The sequence below is a fragment of the Pongo abelii genome, chromosome 23 (assembly GCF_028885655.2).
Source record: "Pongo abelii isolate AG06213 chromosome 23, NHGRI_mPonAbe1-v2.0_pri, whole genome shotgun sequence".
NCBI classification, from domain to species: domain Eukaryota; kingdom Metazoa; phylum Chordata; class Mammalia; order Primates; family Hominidae; genus Pongo; species Pongo abelii.
The window spans coordinates 27,321,018-27,340,291 of NC_085929.1; the positions used below are offsets into that span (position 1 = coordinate 27,321,018).

Genomic DNA, 19,274 nt, shown 5'->3' on the forward strand with positions numbered 1-19,274 from the left:
GGCTCTGGGCGGTGCCTGTCGCTGGACGGCACATTCGGTTGGTCAGCGCAGCCGCAGACTCCGCCCACAATCCCGGGCCGCGCTCTGGGTGCGGGGCCAAGCTGTCCCCGACTCAGTGTCTGAGACTGCGAGAGGGTCGTAACCATGAGGGATTCCTGCGAGAGGTCTGGGGAGGATGAAGAGCAGAAAGAAGAGGCTATGGCGGCCTGTGGGCGTCTTTCAGGGGTCGCCGAGGCCGAGCAGGGTCCCGAGGCCGATTGGGACTCCGACCTGGAGACGGAAGGTGCTCGGGGGAGGGGGCAGGCCCGACTCCTCCTCTTTGGGAATCCCGCAGGGGTTGGGGGAGGCGGGCTGGGGCTAACGGGGCAGGAGACCCCTGTCCAGCAGGGAACGTACCCGTCTGCGGGGCGCCTCCAGCCCCCTGCCCTCCCTTCATTGCTCCTGGAAGCATCAGGTTAAAATGCAAAATCCCTCCAGACAGTGCACCAAGGGCTGTCCTACCCTGAAATGGAATCAGAGCCGGGTTTTCCCAATACACAGGAAAAACTAAGTTAATGGATGTATGGAATTTAGAACTATCTCGGTTTTTTCTCCCGTAAAATGTTTACAAAACATTTGTGGTCTGCAATCCAAGTTAAAAGACACAGCATGCAATTTGGCATCAGACAGGCAGAGGCCTGACTCTGGCAGGATTAGCTACCGCCACTAGCTGTGGGATGCTCAGCGCAGGCCAGCCATGGCTTCTACCACAAACAACAACATTGGGTTGCTTGGGCTCATATTTATTAATAAATAAATATATAAATAAATAATTTATTTATTAGAGCCAGGGCCTTGCTCTGTCACCCAGGCTTCAGTGCAGTGGCAGGATAATAGCTCACTGCAGCCTTGAACTCTGCACTCTAGTGAGCCTTCTGCCTCAGCCTCCTGAGTAGCTGGGACTACAGGAGACCACCACGTCTGGCTAATACAAAAATTTTTTGGCTGGGTGGGGTGGCTCACGCCTGTAATCACAGCACTTTGGGAGGCCCAGGCAGGCGGATCACCTAAGGTCAGGAGTTTGAGACCAGCCAGGCCAACATGGTGAAACCCCGTCTCTACTGAAAATACAAAAAATTAGCCCAGTGTGGTGGTGGGCACCTGTAATCCCAGCTACTCGGGAGGCTGAGGCAGGAGAATTGCTTGAACCTGGGAGGCAGAGGTTTCAGTGAGCCGAGATCGTGCCACTGCATTCCAGCCTGGGTGACAGAGCAAGACTCTGTCTCTAAAAAAAAAAAAAAAGAAAATTTGTCTGGCTGTGTTGCCCAGGTTGTCCAGCTTTCTTTTCATAGCTGTATGACTTTAAGGAAAAGATTTGCGTTGCCTGAGCCTTGATGTCCTCATCTGTTATATGGGAGCAGTGGTCCCAAGAAGCAAAGGAAGCAGTGCTTCTAGAGGCAAAACATAGGCCAGGTAGTGACACAGGGCAGGGGAGGACACAGGTGGCTGTAGCTGTGCAGGGGTCCACATTCGTCCCCCTGTCTCCTATCAGGCACCCATGGGCTTGGAGAACTGGTCAGGGACACACTGTACCTGAGGTCTTGCCGGGCCCATAGTGTTGTGCCCATCTCCTGCTTTCTGCGCCAAGGGAGTGCCCAAGAGCTGAACCTCCAGCACCGTGGCCTGGGGCCCCAGGTACCACTGGCGGGACACTGGGTCCAGGCTTACAGGAAGAGGCCTCGGGAGACAGCAGCCATGGGAGTGCCCCTAAGTCTGTCCCTACACTCCCCAGCTTCTGCCTGTGTCAGTCATGCCCCAACCTCCACATCTGGGAGACAGATGGGATTGAGGCTGTGACAGGTGGCGTTAAGGGTTGTGGATCCTGTAGGCTCCTAACCTGCTGGGGGGTCAGGGAGAGCTGGGGGTGGGGGGAGACCTTCACAGAGCCTCAAAGGAGAAGCAGGTGTCACTTAAAACAGGTGGGAAGGGGAGGGCTTTCCAGCTGGAGGACGTGGAGTGGGCTGAGCCCTGGAGCATGAGCCAGGATTGTGGCCAGTGTGTTTGCTCTGTCTGTCCCAGGGTGCCCGGGCTCTGGCTTCCTCGTTGAGCTCCAATCCATACATCAAGCGGCTGGACCTTCGAGACAATGGGCTCTGTGGGGCGGGTGTAGAGGCCCTGGCAGGTGCCCTGAGCAAAAGCAGCAGCATCCGTGGTAGGTGCTGGGTCTGGGGCAGGTGGGCAGGCGTGAGTCCTCCCTTTCCTCAGGGATGTGCCTCCATCAATGAAAGCTGGGCTGTGTCACCTGGGGCCTGCTGGTGTTGCTGGTGGATAGAAGAGGGGCCTCATCACAGGAGGGGGCATGTGGGTTGGAGTTAGATCCTCTGCTGTGCAGCCAATGCTAGATACAAGTCCCTTCCTCACCCACCCCATACCATCACTCCCCTCCCTTGCTGGCCAGCATCCCCCTCTTCACGAGCATGTGGGAGACTCCCAGTACCTGAATGCAGGCTGGGAGAGTCCTTCCACACAGAGAGGTGGGGGTTGGGCATTGTAAGAAGCAGGCAGGCAATGTGGGAGTGTGATGGGGCTGGATCCAAATGCCAGTTCTGCCACTGAAGAGCTGGATAGCTGGGCAAGCAGCTTAACCTCTCTGAGCTTCAGTTTCTGATCTGTGAAATGGCCCCCACAATACCTTATGGGTTTAGGGCTGTGGTGAGCATGAAGTGAAATGCACTCCTGAAGTGATCAGAGTGTGTGACCCATGTAAGTGCTCCATGCACGGCCACTTGGGCTATTATTGCCAATCCTGGCAACGGGGCTGTGAGGGCTTCTGAAGTGGGTAGTGATATCACTGCCAGACACAGCCATCGATGGTATGGCTGCCCCCACCACAGCAGTCTCTACAGTACCAGGAGGTAGGCGGTTTTAACCGCTTGACACAGAAGCTCGTGGGCACACAGGGAGGGGGAGGTCAGGAGCAGAGGGGACCCAGCCATTGGGAGCCAGAGCCACCATGCAACCCCGGGACAGTTAACCTATAAGGCCCTTTCGTCTGCCTCAGAGGTTTGGGGGATGGCAGAAGAGGGGGGAGGGGGTGCCTGGCTTTGCATCCCACTGGCCGAGGAGTGGTTCTGTCCCCCAGATGTGGACCTGTCGGAGAACCAGCTGGGAGTGGCAGGAGCCCAGGCCCTCTGTGCTGCTCTCACCACGAACCGGGCCATGTGGAAGATGCAGCTGTCAGGGAATGGCCTGGAGGAGCAGGCGGCCCAGCACCTTGCCGAACTCCTGCTGGCCCACACAGACCTGAAGTCCCTGGACCTGAGCTATAACCAGCTGAATGACCAAGCAGGTAATGCCTGCCCAGGGCACCATGGCCATGAAAGCTCAGCTTCCTGGGGCAGGGGTGGGTGGGGGTTGGCAGGACCGCACTGCACATCGCCAGGGAGCATGTGCTCTGGCTCCTGCTCCCCACACCCCACCTTGGCCCACTCCTCTTCCAGTCCAGCCACACGGAACTCTTCATTCCTTCCACAAATATCTCGTTGCCCACTGCTGTATGTGCTGGGCACTGACTTAGCCACCAGGGATCCACCTTGAACAAAACCAAGTTCCTGACCTCAAGGAACAATGTTAACAACATCATTCTGAGTAATTATTGGTGCTACAAAAGAAACAAATAGTTTATGATTCTAGAGAAGAATGGGGACCCCCTGCTTTAAAGAGGTGGCTGGGGAGGCCTCTGTGTGGTGACATTTAAGCTGAAATGTGAAGAGTGGGAAGGAGTCAGCCATGGCAAGATCAGAGGGAGAGCATTTCAAGCAGAGGAACAGTGAGCATGCGGGCCTGTTTCCCAGACTGGCGGACAGCAGTGTGACTAGGCTAGGGAGCCAGGGAAGCGTGGCCAGGCTGTGAGGTGGAGAGGACAGAGGGGGCTGCAGGGCTGTAGGCCGTGGCAAAAAGGGTAAAGATTTTGTTCCAGGTGAGGTAGAAGACATGGTTGGGATTCCTTGGTCTCATCATCTCATGCCCCTGAGTGTCTGCTTTGCCAGGAATTTGCACTTCTACCTGCCTCTCCTCAAATGGTCCAATAATAGTAACAATCACCTGGGACCCTGGGTTAGGCATGCAGATGCTGACCCTGGACCTGCTGAACCAAGCTCTTAGGGGAATGCTGGTGAATCTGTATTTTAATGGTTGCCCCAGGAGAATTGTCTTTTTTTTTTTTTTTTTTTTTGAGACGGAGTCTCACTCTGTTGCCCAGGCTGGAGTGCAATGGTGTGATCTCTGCTCACTGCAGCCTCCACCTTCCAGGTTCAAGCGATTCTCCTGCCTTAGCCTCCTGAGTAGCTGGGATTACAGGCATGTGACTATGCCTGGCTAATTTTTGTATTTTTAGTACAGATGGGGTTTCACCGTGTTGGTCAGGCTGGTCTCGAACTCCTGACCTGGTGATCTGCCTGCCTTAGCCTCCCAAAGTGCTGCGATTATAGGTGTGAGCCACCGAGCCCAGCCGAGAATCGCTTTTCAGAAGCACTCCTCTGTCTCAAGCCACTTAGAGCAAGTGGGATGACATCACCCTTGGCCTGTGAGAATTGCCCCTGGCATGTAACTGCCAGAGAACCAGTTTGCCTTCTGAGAAAATTATTGCAAGAAGTCAGTGAAATTAAGTGAGGCGGCCGGGCCCAGTGGCTCACACCTGTAATCCCAGCACTTTGGGAGGCCAAGGCAGGTGGATCATGAGGTCAGGAGATCGAGACCATCCTGGCTAACACGGTGAAACCCCGTCTCTACTAAAAATACAAAAAAAATTAGCCGGGTGTGGTGGCGGGCGCCTGTAGTCCCAGCTACTTGGGAGGCTGAGGCAGGAGAATGGCGTGAACCCAGGAGGTGGAGCTTGCAGTGAGCCGAGATAGCGCCACTGCAGTCCGGCCTAGACGAAAGAGCGAGACACTGTCTCAAAAAAAAAAAAAAAAAAAAAAAGTGAGACTTGGCGGCAGGGCACTGTGGCTATCTGTAATGCCAGCACCACTTCGGGAGGCTGAGGGGCGAAGATTGCTTGAGGCCAGGAGTTAGAAACCGAACTGGGCAACATAGGGACCCCCAGTGGTGACAACAAATGATTAAAAAAATTAGCCCCGGGCGACAGAGCGAGACTCCGTCTGAAAAAAAAAAAAAAAATTAGCCCCAGGTGGTGGCATGTGCCTGTAGTCTCAGTCAGGAGGCCGAGGTGGGAGAATCGCTTGAGCCCAAGATGTCAAGGCTGCAGTGAGCCGTGATTGTCCCACTGCACTCCGGGTTGGACAACAGAGTGAGACCGTGTCTTAACAACAACAAAAAATACTTTCTTTCCTCTTTAGTGCCTGTTTCCCTGTTATGATGTTAAAAGCAGGCACTGTGATGTGCAGCTGGTTTCTGGCTCTTCTGCAGGCGCTTTCTTGTGTGTATAAATGTTCGCTTTGGTGTTCCTGTGAGGGTTGTGGGATGACCGCTGGAGGGTTCTGTTCGGCCATGTTGCTCCGCCTTCATCTCTAGGTCTCGCTATTTTGCCCAGGCTGGTCTTGAACTCCTGGCCACAAGAAATCCTTCTGCCTCCGCCTCCTGAGTCGCTGGGACCACAGGCTCACACCACTGCCTGGCTTTCACCTTCCTTTCTCTACCACCCCCATCTCCTCTCTACTACAGCTGTGCCAGCCCTGTCGCCTCTTGCCTAGCCTATGGCACCAGCCTTCCATCTGGTCCCCCAGCCTCTTGCCTCTGCCCCCACCCAGCCCAGTCTATCCTGGACACCTGCCACTTGCTGAAATGCTAATCCAGCCTCATCACTTCCTAAGGCCCTCCCTGACTCCTTGCCACTTGTATGTGCTGCCTATGCCCCTTGGCTTGGCACTCAAGGCCCCTCAGCATCTCTCAAGTGCCCATTACTCCTTCGTCACCTCACTGGCATCCCCATCCCCAGCCCCAGCTCCAAGCCTGTGTGCATTTCCACAGGTGCCTCTGCCATTTGCAGTTTCCTGTGTCTCCTCCCCACTATGCATGCACACGCCCCTGGGGAATTCCTCAGTCCTGAGTTATCTCCTCTGTCCTCTTTCCTGACTGTCCCCAGGACAGGTTGGCCACCACTCTGTTCTCACACCTCCCCCTTTGCAGTCTAAATGAATAGCTCACATCCCATACGTTTGCATTTGTATCTCCCCCATGAAATGTGAGTTCCTTAAGGGCACGGCAGGCCCACGTTAGTTTCATGTCTGTGACCCTCCTGCCCAGCAGAGGCTCGGCACGCAGTGGGCATCAGTGTGATCTTTTGAAGGAGTGAAGAGAGTGAGTCAGAAGGTCTCTCTTGGTGTTTTTGAAGGGGAGACACTCGGACCAGCCCTGGCAGAAAACACAGGACTCACCGAGCTTAACGTGAGCTGGAATCACCTCCGGGGCCCAGGAGCTGTGGCATTTGCCAGGGGACTGGAGGTATGAAGCCCCCACCTAGTTGGCCCTACAGCCTGTCTGCTGGGGCCTGTCTTCCAGGGGCCACCTCCGTGTCTCTGCAGCTCCTTGGAAATGAACCTTGGATCTTTTAAGCACAGCTTAAAGACTGTTTCTTTAGATTATTTTAATTTTCCTGGCTTCACTTAGTGACCACAATACACTGTGCTCACCGTCACATCATTTCCTGAAGGGTCACTGTTGAATATCTTGTACCTTCCCCAGACACCATAGATACCCAGCTGGGAAGGGACATCCGTGCAGTCCGGTGACACACGCTCACTGTTGGACATACGCAGGTGGTTTCCTGAGATGACACCTTGCACCCTTGGATGCCAGCACAGCCTCTCAAACACCCACCTGTTCCCTTTCATGTTGTGGTTCATAGGGCTCGGGAATGGGTGGCTCAAGCTGGTGCTAAGGTGGTACAAGGTATCTGCAATGTCCCCGGTGCCAGATACCCTGTGGGGTCCTCCTCAGGCCATGGCAGCTGCTGTCCTGCCCTGATACAGGGGCTGACCTTGGGGTCCTGCCCCACAAGATAGCATGTCACACTCTGTCTTGCCAGAGCACTTACCCTTCTCCCCATCACAGTACCCTGGACAGGTTTCATCCAACAGCTGTTCACTGGATCTTGGGATCCCTGCCCTCCAGAGCCATTAAGTGGGTGTGGAGTCCGATCAATGTTTCTGGGGCCTGCTGCTGCTCTGCACATGCCCCTCCCAGTCTCTCTGAGGGCCATTCACGTCTACACCGGTCTTTTCCTGTTGTGCTCTGGGCCACTAGGCTCTGTTGACCACCATCATCCAAGCTGCAGCCACCGGGGGGTCTGCATGGCACTTTCCTGACCCTTCCTTGGAGCCTCTCCCCTTCTGCCCTTTATCCCTTATCTTGGCACCTCAGGGCTCCTGGTCTCTGAAGCTGTGACACCCTGGCTTGCTCCACTGTCAGACGGGGTCCCATGACTTCACTCTTTGGTATTCTAGGCAAACATCTTCCTTAAAGTTCTAGACATCTCATACAATGGCTTTGGGGATCCCGGAGCCTCTGCGGTGGGTGAGGCTCTGAAGGCCAACAACGTGTTGGAGGAACTCAACATGAGGTGAGGATCCCCAGGGGGACACCCCAGGAATCATGGGCTCCATGATCTTGCTGCTGAACCACACACTCTACCCGTGATGGGGATTCCCGTGATGGGGCTTGAGCCACAATCCCAGAGCAGCTCTGTCATCCTTATCACTGGAGTTTATAATTTTATTTATTTATTTAAAACAACATATTGCTTTATTGCCCAGGGTAGAGTACAGTGATGTGATCATGGCTCACTGCAGCCTTGACCTTCCAGGCTCAAGCAATCCCACCACCTCAGCCTCCCAAGTAGCTGGGACTACAGGAGTATGTCACCAAGCCTGGCTGATTTTTTCTTTTTTGTAGAGACAGTCCCCTGCCGGCCTTGAACTCTTGGGCTGAAGCAGTCTTCCCTCCTCAGCCTCCCAAAGTGCTGGAATTACAGTCATGGGGAGTTCATCATTGTTACATAGAGACCTGTGATTCCTACAGCACAGGTGGATGGCTGCGAATTGCACACGGTGTATAAAGCATCTCTGGCAGAGCCTGGTGCATGGCGGGTGCTCCATGCAAGCTTTCCTCCCTTGCAGAAGACGAGCCAAGGCCAGGTTCTGTGGCTCACACCTGTAATCCTAGCACCTCGGAAGGCTGAGGCGGGAGGATCCATTAAGGACAGGATTTTGAGACCAGGCTAGGCAACATAGCATGACTCCATCTCTATGCAAAATCTAAAAATTGTCCATTTCCGGTGGCATACACCTATCATTCCTGGTACTTGGGAGGCTGAGGCAGGAAGATTGCTTGAGCCTAGGATTCAGAAGTTCAGGCTGCATTGCAGCCTGAGCAACAGAGCGAGTAAAACGAACCTAGTCTGGGTGGGGCAAGGCAGGACCCTGACAAGTGGGCCCCAGTGCCTGTTTTGCTCAGCACGTGGCTACCGGAGCATGCCCTGTGTGAGGGGCTCCTCCATGCCAGGCAGTGTCCCAGCCTAGCCAGGAGGCACAAGCCCAGAGGGAAGAAAAGAGGCAGATGCCAGGGAGGTCATGGGCCAGAGGCCAGGGAGGTCATGGGCTGCTGTGGCTGAGACCCTCCCCAGGGGCAGCTCCCTGTGGGCAAGAAGGCCCCACTCAGTCCTGCCCACCTTTCCTCCCCATGGGAGGAGCTAAGACTAGAGGCAGCCACAGAGGCTGACAATGGAGGTGCAGCCAGAGCTGGGGTCTGAGAAGTCAAAGAGAAGTGGGACTGACTCTGGAGACAAAGTGGTCCAGGGCGGTGCTGAGGCCTGGAGTTTGGGAACAGCAGGAGGAGGAGAGGCCTTGAACATAAGCTAGCTGATTTTCTGGAACAGGCGTTGTTATGGTGATAGGCATGAGGCGTCAGCTGGGGCAGAATACGTGGGAGCACTTGCAGAGCTCAGAGGAGCGGCAGCTGGTGTCCACCAGGACAGGGACGCTTTAGGCGTGTTTGCTGCGTGATTCCTCTGAATGGTGTCATCTCCACCTTTTACCTGTTGACCTGTCCAGGGTTCCTGGGGTGTGAGTGGAGGGCTGGAATGAGAGATCCAACCTGGTGGCTGCAATGGCAGCTCCAGTGGGCACCCTGGGGCAGTGGGCTCTGCACCGCTGCTTGGAAGGTTGCACAATGCATGTGCCTGTTGTCTTTGTTGCAGCAACAACCGCATCTCCGCAATGGGAGCCCTGAGCCTGGGCCTGGGCCTCCGGGTCAACCAGACGCTGAGGATTCTTGTAGTGAGTGCTAGCCTGATGACTGAGACCCCAGCACAGACCTGCCCTGTAACAGTCCACACAGATCCCTCCCCCACAGCCCCCACCCAGGGGCAGCAGGCAGGTGCACACAGGCTGGCTCACTCCCTTGCCACTCACCCTGCATCTGGGGCCTGGCCCTCCTCTTCTCCCCTTCATCCCTCCCAGCCTCTCTCCCACATCTTCTTGCTGCCCTTCCTCCTCTGTGGGCAGGGGTGCTGCTCTGCTGAAGGTGTCTGGGCACCCCTTGTGTCTCCCTCATCTTCTCCCCTGCCTTTCCTCTGGCCTTGCTGGGACCCAGGCCCCACCCAGGTGTTCTGTTGGCCACTGCTCAGGCTGACCTGAGGCCTGGTGTTCCCAGCTGGAGTTCCTTCCCCTGGATTTGCAGGTGGGGAGGGAGTGCTGAGCAGGACAGAGAGCAGAAGACAGACGCAGGAGGGAGGCAAGCGGCGAGCAGGTCCCCAGGGGACCACTGTGCCCACAGCAGGTACGTGCTGGGGGACAGTATTGCCAGCTGGGTATGGACACCCAGCTCTGTCGGCCCTCAGCTCCCCACCCTAGCCTTCCCTGGGCTTCTCCCATAGACCTCCTCCCCTGCTCCCTGCCTCACAGGAAACTGGACCTCTCTGAAGCGTAGACCTGTGTTTCCAGTCACCTCATAGACAGTCCTCTAAATGTCCCAAAGTCACGTGGGAATGTGAAAGTCCAACCTGAGCCCATACTCCCCTCTAAGGGCCACCTCCTGGTGAGGGGTTCCTTCTTCCTTCTTCCCAAGTCACCAGCTGGGGCCCAGAGCCTGCCTGCCCCTCCCTTTTCCACACCCTCCCTCCCACCTTCTGCAGGGGCTCACCTTGCTGACTCCTCCCTCTTCTGACTTCTCTTAGCTTCTGTGAACTTGCGGGATTCCTGGCTGCAGTTCTTTCTTCCCAGCTGCTACCCAGGACCAGAAACATGCCCTGCTTTAAAACTGTTGGAGTTTTATGCCCTCTGGATAAACCCAAGCTTCGAGTGCATCATGTCATGCGGAGCTAGGTGTGGTGGCTCACACCAATAATCCTAGCACTTCGGGAGGCTGAGGCAGGCAGATCGCTTGAGGTCAGGAGTTGGAGCCCAGACTGACCAACATGGTGAAACCCTGTCTCTACTGAAAACAGAAAAATGAGCCAGATGTGGTGATGCACACCTATAATCCCAGCTACTCTGGAGGCTGAGGCAGGAGGATCCTTTGAACCCAGGAAGTGAAGGTTGCAGTGAGCTGAGATCTCACCACTGCACTCCAGTCTGGATGACAGAGCAAGACTCTGTCTCAAAAAAAAAAAAAAAAGTAACATAGCATGTCATGGAGGATTTGGGCTCTGCTAGCCCCTCTCTTCCAAGTTCAGTGCTCTCATCCCAAGCTTGGAGTACACACACACACACACACACACACACACACACACACACACACACACACACACACACACACACACACACACACACACACCCCATACTACACACACACACACACACACACACACACACACACACACACACACACACACACACACACACACACACCCCATACTATTTTTCACCCCTGCCTTTGTGCCTCTGCTGTTCTTGCTGACGTGTCCAGCTCCGGCCACCTCACCTGGGAAGCTCAGCTGAGCCCTGCCCAGATATACCTCCCCTCCCAGCCTTTCCCTCCCAGGGGAGCTGGTGCACACTCACTGCGCTGATCACACCACATTTCGTGATGCTTCCTTTCCCTCCCCTTTCCCCAGCAGGCAAGTTCTTAAAGGCAAGGGTGTGTCTTGTGTGTCTATATCAGTCAGAGGCCTCTCCCTTCCTTTCTTCCCTGAACCAGCAGCCTCACCAGAGCATTCTGTCTGACTATCTGATGGAGACACCTTCTGAGCTGAGACAGTGTGGCCATAGTGGCTGTGTCCTCAGAGATGAGGAGCCCCTCCTTCCCTTTCATGTTGCTCTCTGGCCTTCCTGGACCTGGCTTCTCGCAGCTTTGTGTGCGTGTTTCTCAGGTGTCCAGGAATCCCATGCGAAGTGAAGGCTGCTTTGGTCTCCTCAAGTCTGTCCAGGACAATCCAGCCTCTGCCCTGGAACTGCTGGATTTCTCAGTAAGAGCATTTTATAAACCTCGTTTCTGATCCTCCCAGCAGCCGTGTGAGGTATCATAATCTTAGAAGAAGAAAGTGAGGGTTAGAGAAATCAAGAGCCCTGCCCAGATACACGGCGTGGCAGACGCAGAGTTGCAACAGGTACCTGAATGCAGGCACGGGGCCACTCGGCTCTGCCCCCTCTGGACTGGTGGTTCCACGGGATCTCACCTGGGGCCCCTGCCTGGGTTCTTCATTGGCTGAGAGAGGATAAGTGGAGGTCTGGGCACAATGCTCCCTATCCACTGAGGTTTAGATCTGCAGGCGCAGCACCTGCAAGGCTGCCCTCTGCCCCTCCCCCGACTGTCTGCAGGTGGACTGTGGTGCTGGAAGCTTCACCTGAGTGGCTGTGAGAGAGATTAGGATCCCTTTTCATTCAATTTTGCCACTTTTTTTTGAGTCAGGGTCTCACTCTGTCACCCAGTTGCAGTGCAGTGGTGTGATCGTAGCTCACTGCAGTCTCAAATTCCTTGGCTTAAGTGGTCCTTCTGTCTAAGCTCCCCAAGTAGCTGGAAGTACAGGTACAGGTCACCATACCTGGCTAAATTTTTTAGAGATGGGGGCTTGCTATGTTGCCCAGGCTGGTTTCAAACTTCTGAACTCAAGTGATCCTTGTGCCATGGTCTCTCATGTCTTGGGTCAATTTTGATTTTTTTTTTTTTTTTTTGAGACAGAGTCTCACTCTGTCGCCCAGGCTGGAGTGCAGTGGTGCTATCGCGGTTCTCTGCAACTTCCGGCTCCCAGGTTCAGGCAATTCTTCTGCCTCAGCCTCCTGAGTAGCCGGGATTACAGGTGTCTGCCACCACGCCAGGCTGATTTTTTTTTTTTTTTGGTATTTTTTTTAGTAGAGATGGGGTTTCACCAGGGTGGCCAGGCTGATCTTGAACTCCTGACCTCAGGAGATCCACCCACCTAGGCCTTCTAAGTGCTGGGATTACAGGCATGAGCCATTGCGCCTGGCGAATTTTGATTTTTTAATGTAGAAAAAGTGCCAGGTGAGGTGGCTCACACCTATAATCTCAGCACGTTGGGAGGCTAAGGTAGGAGGATCCCTTGAAGCCTAGAGTTCAAGACCATCCTGGGCAGCACAGCAAGATCCCCATCTCTACAAAAAGCTTTTTTAAAAATTAGCCAGGCATGTGGCACATACCCGTAATTTCGGGTACTCAGAAGACTGAAGCAGGAGGATCACCTGATCCCAGGGGTTTGTGGCTTCAGTGAGCTATGATTGTGCCACTGCACTCCAGCCTGGGCAACAGAGCCAGACTCTGTCTCAAAAAAAACAAACAACAACAACAAAAAAAAAAAAAAAAAAGGAAGGAAACAAAAAAGTTGAGTTACAGATCAGAGCTGATTCTAACCGTGATTTTTTTCAACCCACACTTGAGTCAAAGCCTTTCCAGAAATGTGTGTGTGTAGTTTCAGTTCTTCAGGTTTGGGACAACCGATGTCAAATGTCCTTACCGTTTCCTTCTAATGGCCTGTTCTTGCCTTAACCATGTGCCTGCTGCTCTGAGAATTCCTGTCAACATTGGATCTGTCATTCTAAAAGAAATAGAATGACATATGGCATTATCCTGCCTGAATATATACTTACTTGAAACAATATATGGTCATTATCAGAAGCCCCTAGTCTCGTGGGAATGCCATGGACTTTGGAATCAGTTCAGGCTTGGGACCAAATCTTGTGTCCATCAATGTGGGATCCTGGACAAGATTCTGAGTCAAAGAATCATAAACAATCAATAACTAGCCTGGGCTGGGCATGATGGTTCATGCCTATAATCCCAGGACCTCGAGAGGCCAAGGCAGGTGGATCACCTGAGGTCAGGAGTTCAAGACCACCCTGGCCAACATGGCAAAACCTGTCTTTACTAATAATACAAAAATTTGGCCGGAGTTGGTGGCTCACGCCTATAATCTCAGAACTTTGGGAGGCTGAGGCAGGCAGATCACCTGAGGTCAGGAGTTCGAGATCAGACTGGCCAACATGGTAAAACCCTGTCTCTACTAAAAATACAAAAATTAGCCGGGTGTAGTGGTATGCACCTGTAATCCCAGCTACTCGGGAGGCTGAGGCAGGAGAATCACCTCCAGGAGAACCCAGAGGCGGAGGTTGCAGTGAGCCGAGATTGCGCCATTGCACTCCAGCCTAAGCAACAAGAGTGAAACTCTGTGTTGTAAAAGATAGAAGAAAAATTAGCTGGATGTGGTGGTGCCCACCTGTAACCTCAGCTACTCGGGAGGCTGAGGCAAGAGAATCGCTTGAACCAGAAAGCGGAGGTTGCAGTGAGCCGAGACCGTGCCAATGCACTCCAGCCTGGGTGACAGAGTGAGACTCTATCTCAAAAAAACCCGGAAAACAAAAAAACAAAGAAAACAATTAGCCTGAATCGAATATTCTATTTTCTATTTTCTATTTTCTATTCCTTAACTGTTGTTATCTGTTATCACTAGTATAATCTGACTAGCCCAGATTTTATTCTGAGCTTTGAGGGAAATAGTTTTGAAGACTTATAGTTCAAGGAAAATCTTTCCCTGGGCTCGGACTTGTGTTTTTGTGAAATGGGGCTAACGTCTACCCCGCAAGGCCATCATGAACATAAGCTGAGATGACAGACCTAAGGGAAAGGCCTTGCACAGAGAAGGACTCAATTAGTGCCAGTTCTGTTCTTCACAACCCCTTGGCTTTTAGTTTTTAATTGAGGAACAACATCTATGCTGAAAAATGCGCAAAGATTAAGCATAGATCTTGGAGAATTTTCACAAACAGCATAGGTGTCTATGTAACCAGCCCCCAGATCTGGAAATACAGCATAGCCGGGCATGGTCGTGGGCACCTGTAGTCCCCGCTATTCTGGAGGCTTAAGCAAGAGGACAGCTTGAGTGCAGGAGCTCAGGGATGAAGTGAGCTATGATTAAGCCACTGCACTCCAGCCTGGTGACAGAGTACGATCCCATTTCTACATAAATAATACAGCAGGCCTCTAAACGTCCCCCATTGTCCCCTTCTCTCCTGGATCTTACTAGTTTGCGGGTATGAGATTGTCATCCACAGGAGAGAAGCCACCTGAAGGAGCTTCTCTGAGACCTTGCGTGTGTGAATGAAAAATGGTCAAGTTCTCAGATAGTAACAAAGTTCATCCTTGTAATGGGTGTCTCCTCAGGATATCCAGGTGAACGCAGAGTTTGATGGCCTTGCTAGCTCAGTGAAGGGAATTCTTCCAGAACTCTGCATAAAGACTGGCGCTTGCAGAGTGGAGTATAAAAAGGAGTTGCTGCCAGTCTTCAGATCAGCCCTGCCAGCGTCTGTCCCTAAGTGACCTTGGAGTGTGGCTTCCTCATCTCCAATCAGCTGCTTTGACCTCCAGGGTGAGGAGCTCTTTGACTCACGAGGCCTTGTTACCACTTGTGTCTGCACTGAGTCCCCACGTCAGCCGTGTGCTAAGTCCTATGGAGCTGACCTTCACGGTGCTCACACACCTGTACCCTCCTCTGTGCCCCACGGACCCTGCACTCATCTGGGCCTTCATGTGCTCTCACTCATTCCTGTCACACAAACCCCTACTAAGTACTGCACATTGAGCTGGGCATGGTATCCAAGATGCCCAAGCAAGTCCCTGCCCTCCCCATGTTCATGTTCTGGTGACCTCAGGAAACTATTAAAATACAACAAGGGGTGCACACTCTACTTTTGAGAATGCAAACGGGCACAGCCTTTTTGGAAGGCAATTTATCATCATGCACTGAGAGCCTCAAAACTGCCTGTGCCCTTTGATACAATCATTTGACTAATGTGCTCTAGAGAAATAACCAGAGATGCATAAAAGATTGATGCCTAAAGATGCTCATGGGGCCAGGCACGGTGGCTCACACCTGTAATCCCAGCCCTTTTGGAGGCCGAGGTGGGTGGATCCCTTGAGGTCAGGAGTTTGAGACCAGCCTGACCAACATAGTGAAACCCCAGTTCTACTAAAAATACAAAATTAGCCAGGCGTGATGGTGCACACCTGTAATCCCCGCTACTTGGGAGGCTGAGGCAGGAGAATTGCTTGAATCCTGGAGGTGGAGGCTGCAGTTCTCACCATTGCACTCTAGCCTGGGCAACAAGAGCAAAACTCTGTCTCAAAAAAAAAAAAAGATGCCCATGGAAATGCTGTTTATCATAATGAAAATTGGAAGTGTCCCCATTAACAGGGGATTGGCCAACTAAAATTTGGAACTCTGCAAATGTTAAAAGCCACATGCTCAAAGAACACTTAATTCATGAAAATACACATGATTAATTTTAAGTGAGAAAATTGGGAAGAAAAAAATCACATGGCAGCTGGGTGCAGTGGCACGTGCCTATAGTCCCAGCCATTCAGAGGCTGAGGTAGGAGGATTGCTTGAGCTCAGGAGTTGAGACCAGCTGGGGCAATACAATAAGACCCTGTCTTTAGAAATAAATCAATCAATCACATGGCTTATCTGACAGTTCCTCAAAAGCTTAATCATAGAATTACCATATAACCCATTAATTCCATTCCTAGGTATATACTTAAAAGAAATGAAAACATATGTCCCCACAAGAACTTGTGCATGAATATCCATAGCAACATTATTTATAATATTCTAAGAGTGAAAATGCCCACGAGTGGATAAATACAATGTGGTATATCCATACGGTGGAATATTATTTGGCAATAAAAAGGAATTTGAGGTGATAACAATGTTCTAAAATGTATTGTGGTGATGGCTACATAACTGTGCATATTCTAAAGGCAATTGAATTATATATACTTTAAATGAATGAACAGTATGGTATGTGAATGACATCTCAATAAAACTGTTTCGAAAAGAAGGAAAAGTACTGAAACATGCTAAAAATGGATGAAACTAGAAAACATGATGCTAAGTGAAAGAAGCCAGTCACAAGCTCACGTGTTGCATGATTGCATTTATATGAAACATCCGGAGTACACAAATCTGTACAGACAGCAAGTAGATTATAAATTGCCTAGGCGTAGAGAAATAGAGGTATTGCAGGTTGACAGCTAAAGGATGTGGATTTCTTTGGACGGGTGATAAAAATGTTCTAAAATTGATTGTGGTGATGTGCAACTCTATGAATATGCTAAAAACCACTCAATTTTACATTTTAAATGGGTGATTTGTGTGGTATGTGAATTACATCTCAAGAAAGCTGTTGCAAAAAATATCATACGGGTTGAGCCTAGTGGTATTAAAAAAGTATAAATATGGCCAGGCGCGGTGGCTCACGCCTGCAATCCCAGCACTTTGGGAGGCCGAGGCGGGCAGATCACGAGGTCAGGAGATCAAGACCATCCTGGCTAACACGGTGAAACCCCATCTCTACTAAAAATACAAAAAAAAATTAGCCAGATGTGGTGGCGGGTGCCTGTAGTCCCAGCTACGTGGGAGGCTGAGGCAGGAGAATGTCGTGAACCCAGGAGGCGGAGCTTGCAGTGAGCCGACATCGTGTCACTGCACTCCAGCCTGGGCCACAGAGCGAGACTCCGTCTCAAAAAAAAAAAAAAAAAGATTATAATACCATATTTTCCACATAGCTTTTCTGTGTTTAGATACACAAATCCTTACTGTACAGGTCGGTAGCCGAGGGGCAATATGCTGTACCTCATGGCCAAGGTGTGCAGTAGGCTGCACCATCTAGGCTGGTGTAAGCACACTCTATGATGTTCTCACATCAACGAAATCGCCTGATGATGCATTTCTGAGAACGTATCCTAGTCATTGAACAATGCATGCCCCTACTGAAGAGCACTGTGTGATGCGGGCTACAGCTGAGTTCTGTGCATGATGTTGCTGGAGCCATGAGGAGGGGTAGGGCTATGGACTGAATGGTGTCCCGCTCAATATTAGACATTGAAGCTCTAGTCCCCAATGTGATTGTCTTTGGGGCCAGGGCCTATAAGAAGATGGTGAAGGTTAAGTGAGGGCATAAGGGTGGGCCTTGATCCAATAGGATTAGTGTCCTTATAAGAGACCAGAGAGCTTGGGTGCTACCTCCCCCAACCCCGTGGGAGGACATGGTGAGAAGGTGGCTGCGTGCAAGCCAGGAAGAGAGGCCTCTGGGACTTTTAGCCTCCAGAACTGTGAGAAAATAAATGTCTGTTGTTTAAGCCGCTCAGTCAATGGTATTTTTTTATGGCACCTGGAGCTGACTAATACAGAAGGATTCACCCTCCTGGGGAGAAGGGGCAGTGGGGGCAGTGGCCTCCTCTGGTTTCCCTGGCCCTGTGCAGAACTCCCTGCCTGCCCCTCCTCCTTGTGCCAAAGCATCCTTCTAAGGGCAGACCTGATCGCACTGTTCAGAGGACCCCAAAGCCCACAGAAAAGGCCCAACTCCTGGACCTCATGTGTCCTATCCCACTGGGGGAGCTTCTTCTCTCTTCTCTACTCTCTTCTCAGGAGGGAAAGTTAAGGGTCTGCTTGACCACCCTCTAGGGAGATGCCAGAATGGGGTGATGCATTCTGGTGATGAGCTGGGGGTAAGCCTGCATGTCTCCTCCTATACTTTTCCCAGAAGTGAATACACAGTGGATATTCAAGAAAGTAAAGACTATCTTTAAGAATGAATGAATCAGGCTGGGCATGGTGACTCACACCTGTAATCCCAGCACTTTGGGAGGCTGAGGTGGGCAGATCACTTCAGGTCAGGATCACTTGAGCTCAGGAGTTTAAGACCAGTCTGGCCAACATAGTGAAACCCCATCTCTACTAAAAATACAAATTAGCCGGGTGTGGTGGTGGGCGCCTATAATCCCAACCACTCGGGAGGCTGAGGGGCAGGAGAGTTGCTTGAACACAGAAGGCAGAGGTTGCAGTGAGCCGAGCTCACGCCACTGCACTCCAGTCTGGGTGACAGAGCAAGACTCGGTCTCAAAAAAAAAAAAAAAGGAAGAATCAGGCTCAGCACACTGGCACATGCTTGTAATCCCAGAAATTTGGGAGGCCAAGATGGGAGGATCACTTGAAGCCAGGAGTTCCAGACCAGCCTGGGCAGCATAGTGAGACCCCCGTTTCTACAAAAAACGTTTAAAAATTAGCTGGGCATGGTGGCATGTGCCTGTCGTTCCAGCTACCTGGGATGCTGAGGTGGGAGGATCACTCGAACCTGGGAGTTTGAAGCTGCAACGAGCCATGATTGCACCACTGCACTTCAGCCTGGTTGAGAGAGTGAGAACCTGTCTCGAAAAAAAAAAAAAAAAGAATGGAAGGATCAAACTGGGCATAGTGATGCATGCTTGCCTGTAGGCCCAGCCTACAAGGGACGCTGAGGCAGGAGGATCATTTGATCCTGGGAATTTGAGCCCAGCCTGAGCAACATAGTGAGATCCTGTCTAAAAAAGAAAAAAAGGGAAGAATCAAATAATTGTTCCAAAGTCCTTCAAAATGAGTATTGAGTCCCAACTTGGCACTTTCCTGAGCAGGGATATGCCTCCTCTTTCTTCTTTAGTGAGAAGGAGTGAGTTTCTGACTCCTTCTCACTAAGGAGCCAGAAACTCACTCCTTCTCACTAAAAAAGTGAGAAAAATAAAAAATAGCTCAGAGCACTTTGAGCTATGTGAGGTATGCAGAATTTATCAGGCCCGGAGACATGAATATGGGACTTCAGGCAGGGCATGGTGGCTCATGCCTGTAGACTCAGGAGGCCAAGGTGAGCCCAAGGTTGGGGATCACTTTAGTCCAGGAGTTTTGAGACAAGCCTGGGCAACATCAGGAGATCCTTATTTCCTCAAAAACTTAAAAAAAAAAAAAAAGAAGCTGGGCATGGTGGCACACACCTGTGGTCCTGAGTCAGGAGGTTGAG

General features: G+C 51.8%; 1 protein-coding gene across 4 annotated transcripts; it reads left to right on the plus strand.

The window, feature by feature from the left end:
* The first annotated feature begins 62 nt into the window (after positions 1-62).
* Positions 63-16,991, plus strand: LRRC74B (leucine rich repeat containing 74B). 4 transcript variants are annotated; one of them, XR_010139491.1, is made up of 10 exons: positions 84-283; positions 1,532-1,674; positions 2,059-2,191; positions 3,122-3,328; positions 6,332-6,441; positions 7,443-7,558; positions 9,194-9,272; positions 9,676-9,774; positions 10,172-11,401; positions 14,608-16,991. XR_010139491.1 is itself a non-coding variant. In XM_063722951.1 (8 exons), exons 1-8 carry the CDS (start codon positions 145-147, stop codon positions 10,178-10,180), a joined length of 936 nt encoding a protein of 311 aa, XP_063579021.1. In that variant the 5' UTR covers positions 84-144; the 3' UTR covers positions 10,181-16,991. The 4 variants fall into 4 exon arrangements, 3 of the variants coding, with proteins under 3 accessions (XP_063579020.1, XP_063579021.1, XP_063579022.1); XM_063722951.1 differs by lacking the exon at positions 9,676-9,774 and having other exon boundaries at positions 10,172-16,991; XM_063722950.1 differs by lacking the exons at positions 10,172-11,401; positions 14,608-16,991 and having other exon boundaries at positions 63-283; positions 9,194-9,763.
* The last annotated feature ends 2,283 nt before the right edge of the window (positions 16,992-19,274 follow it).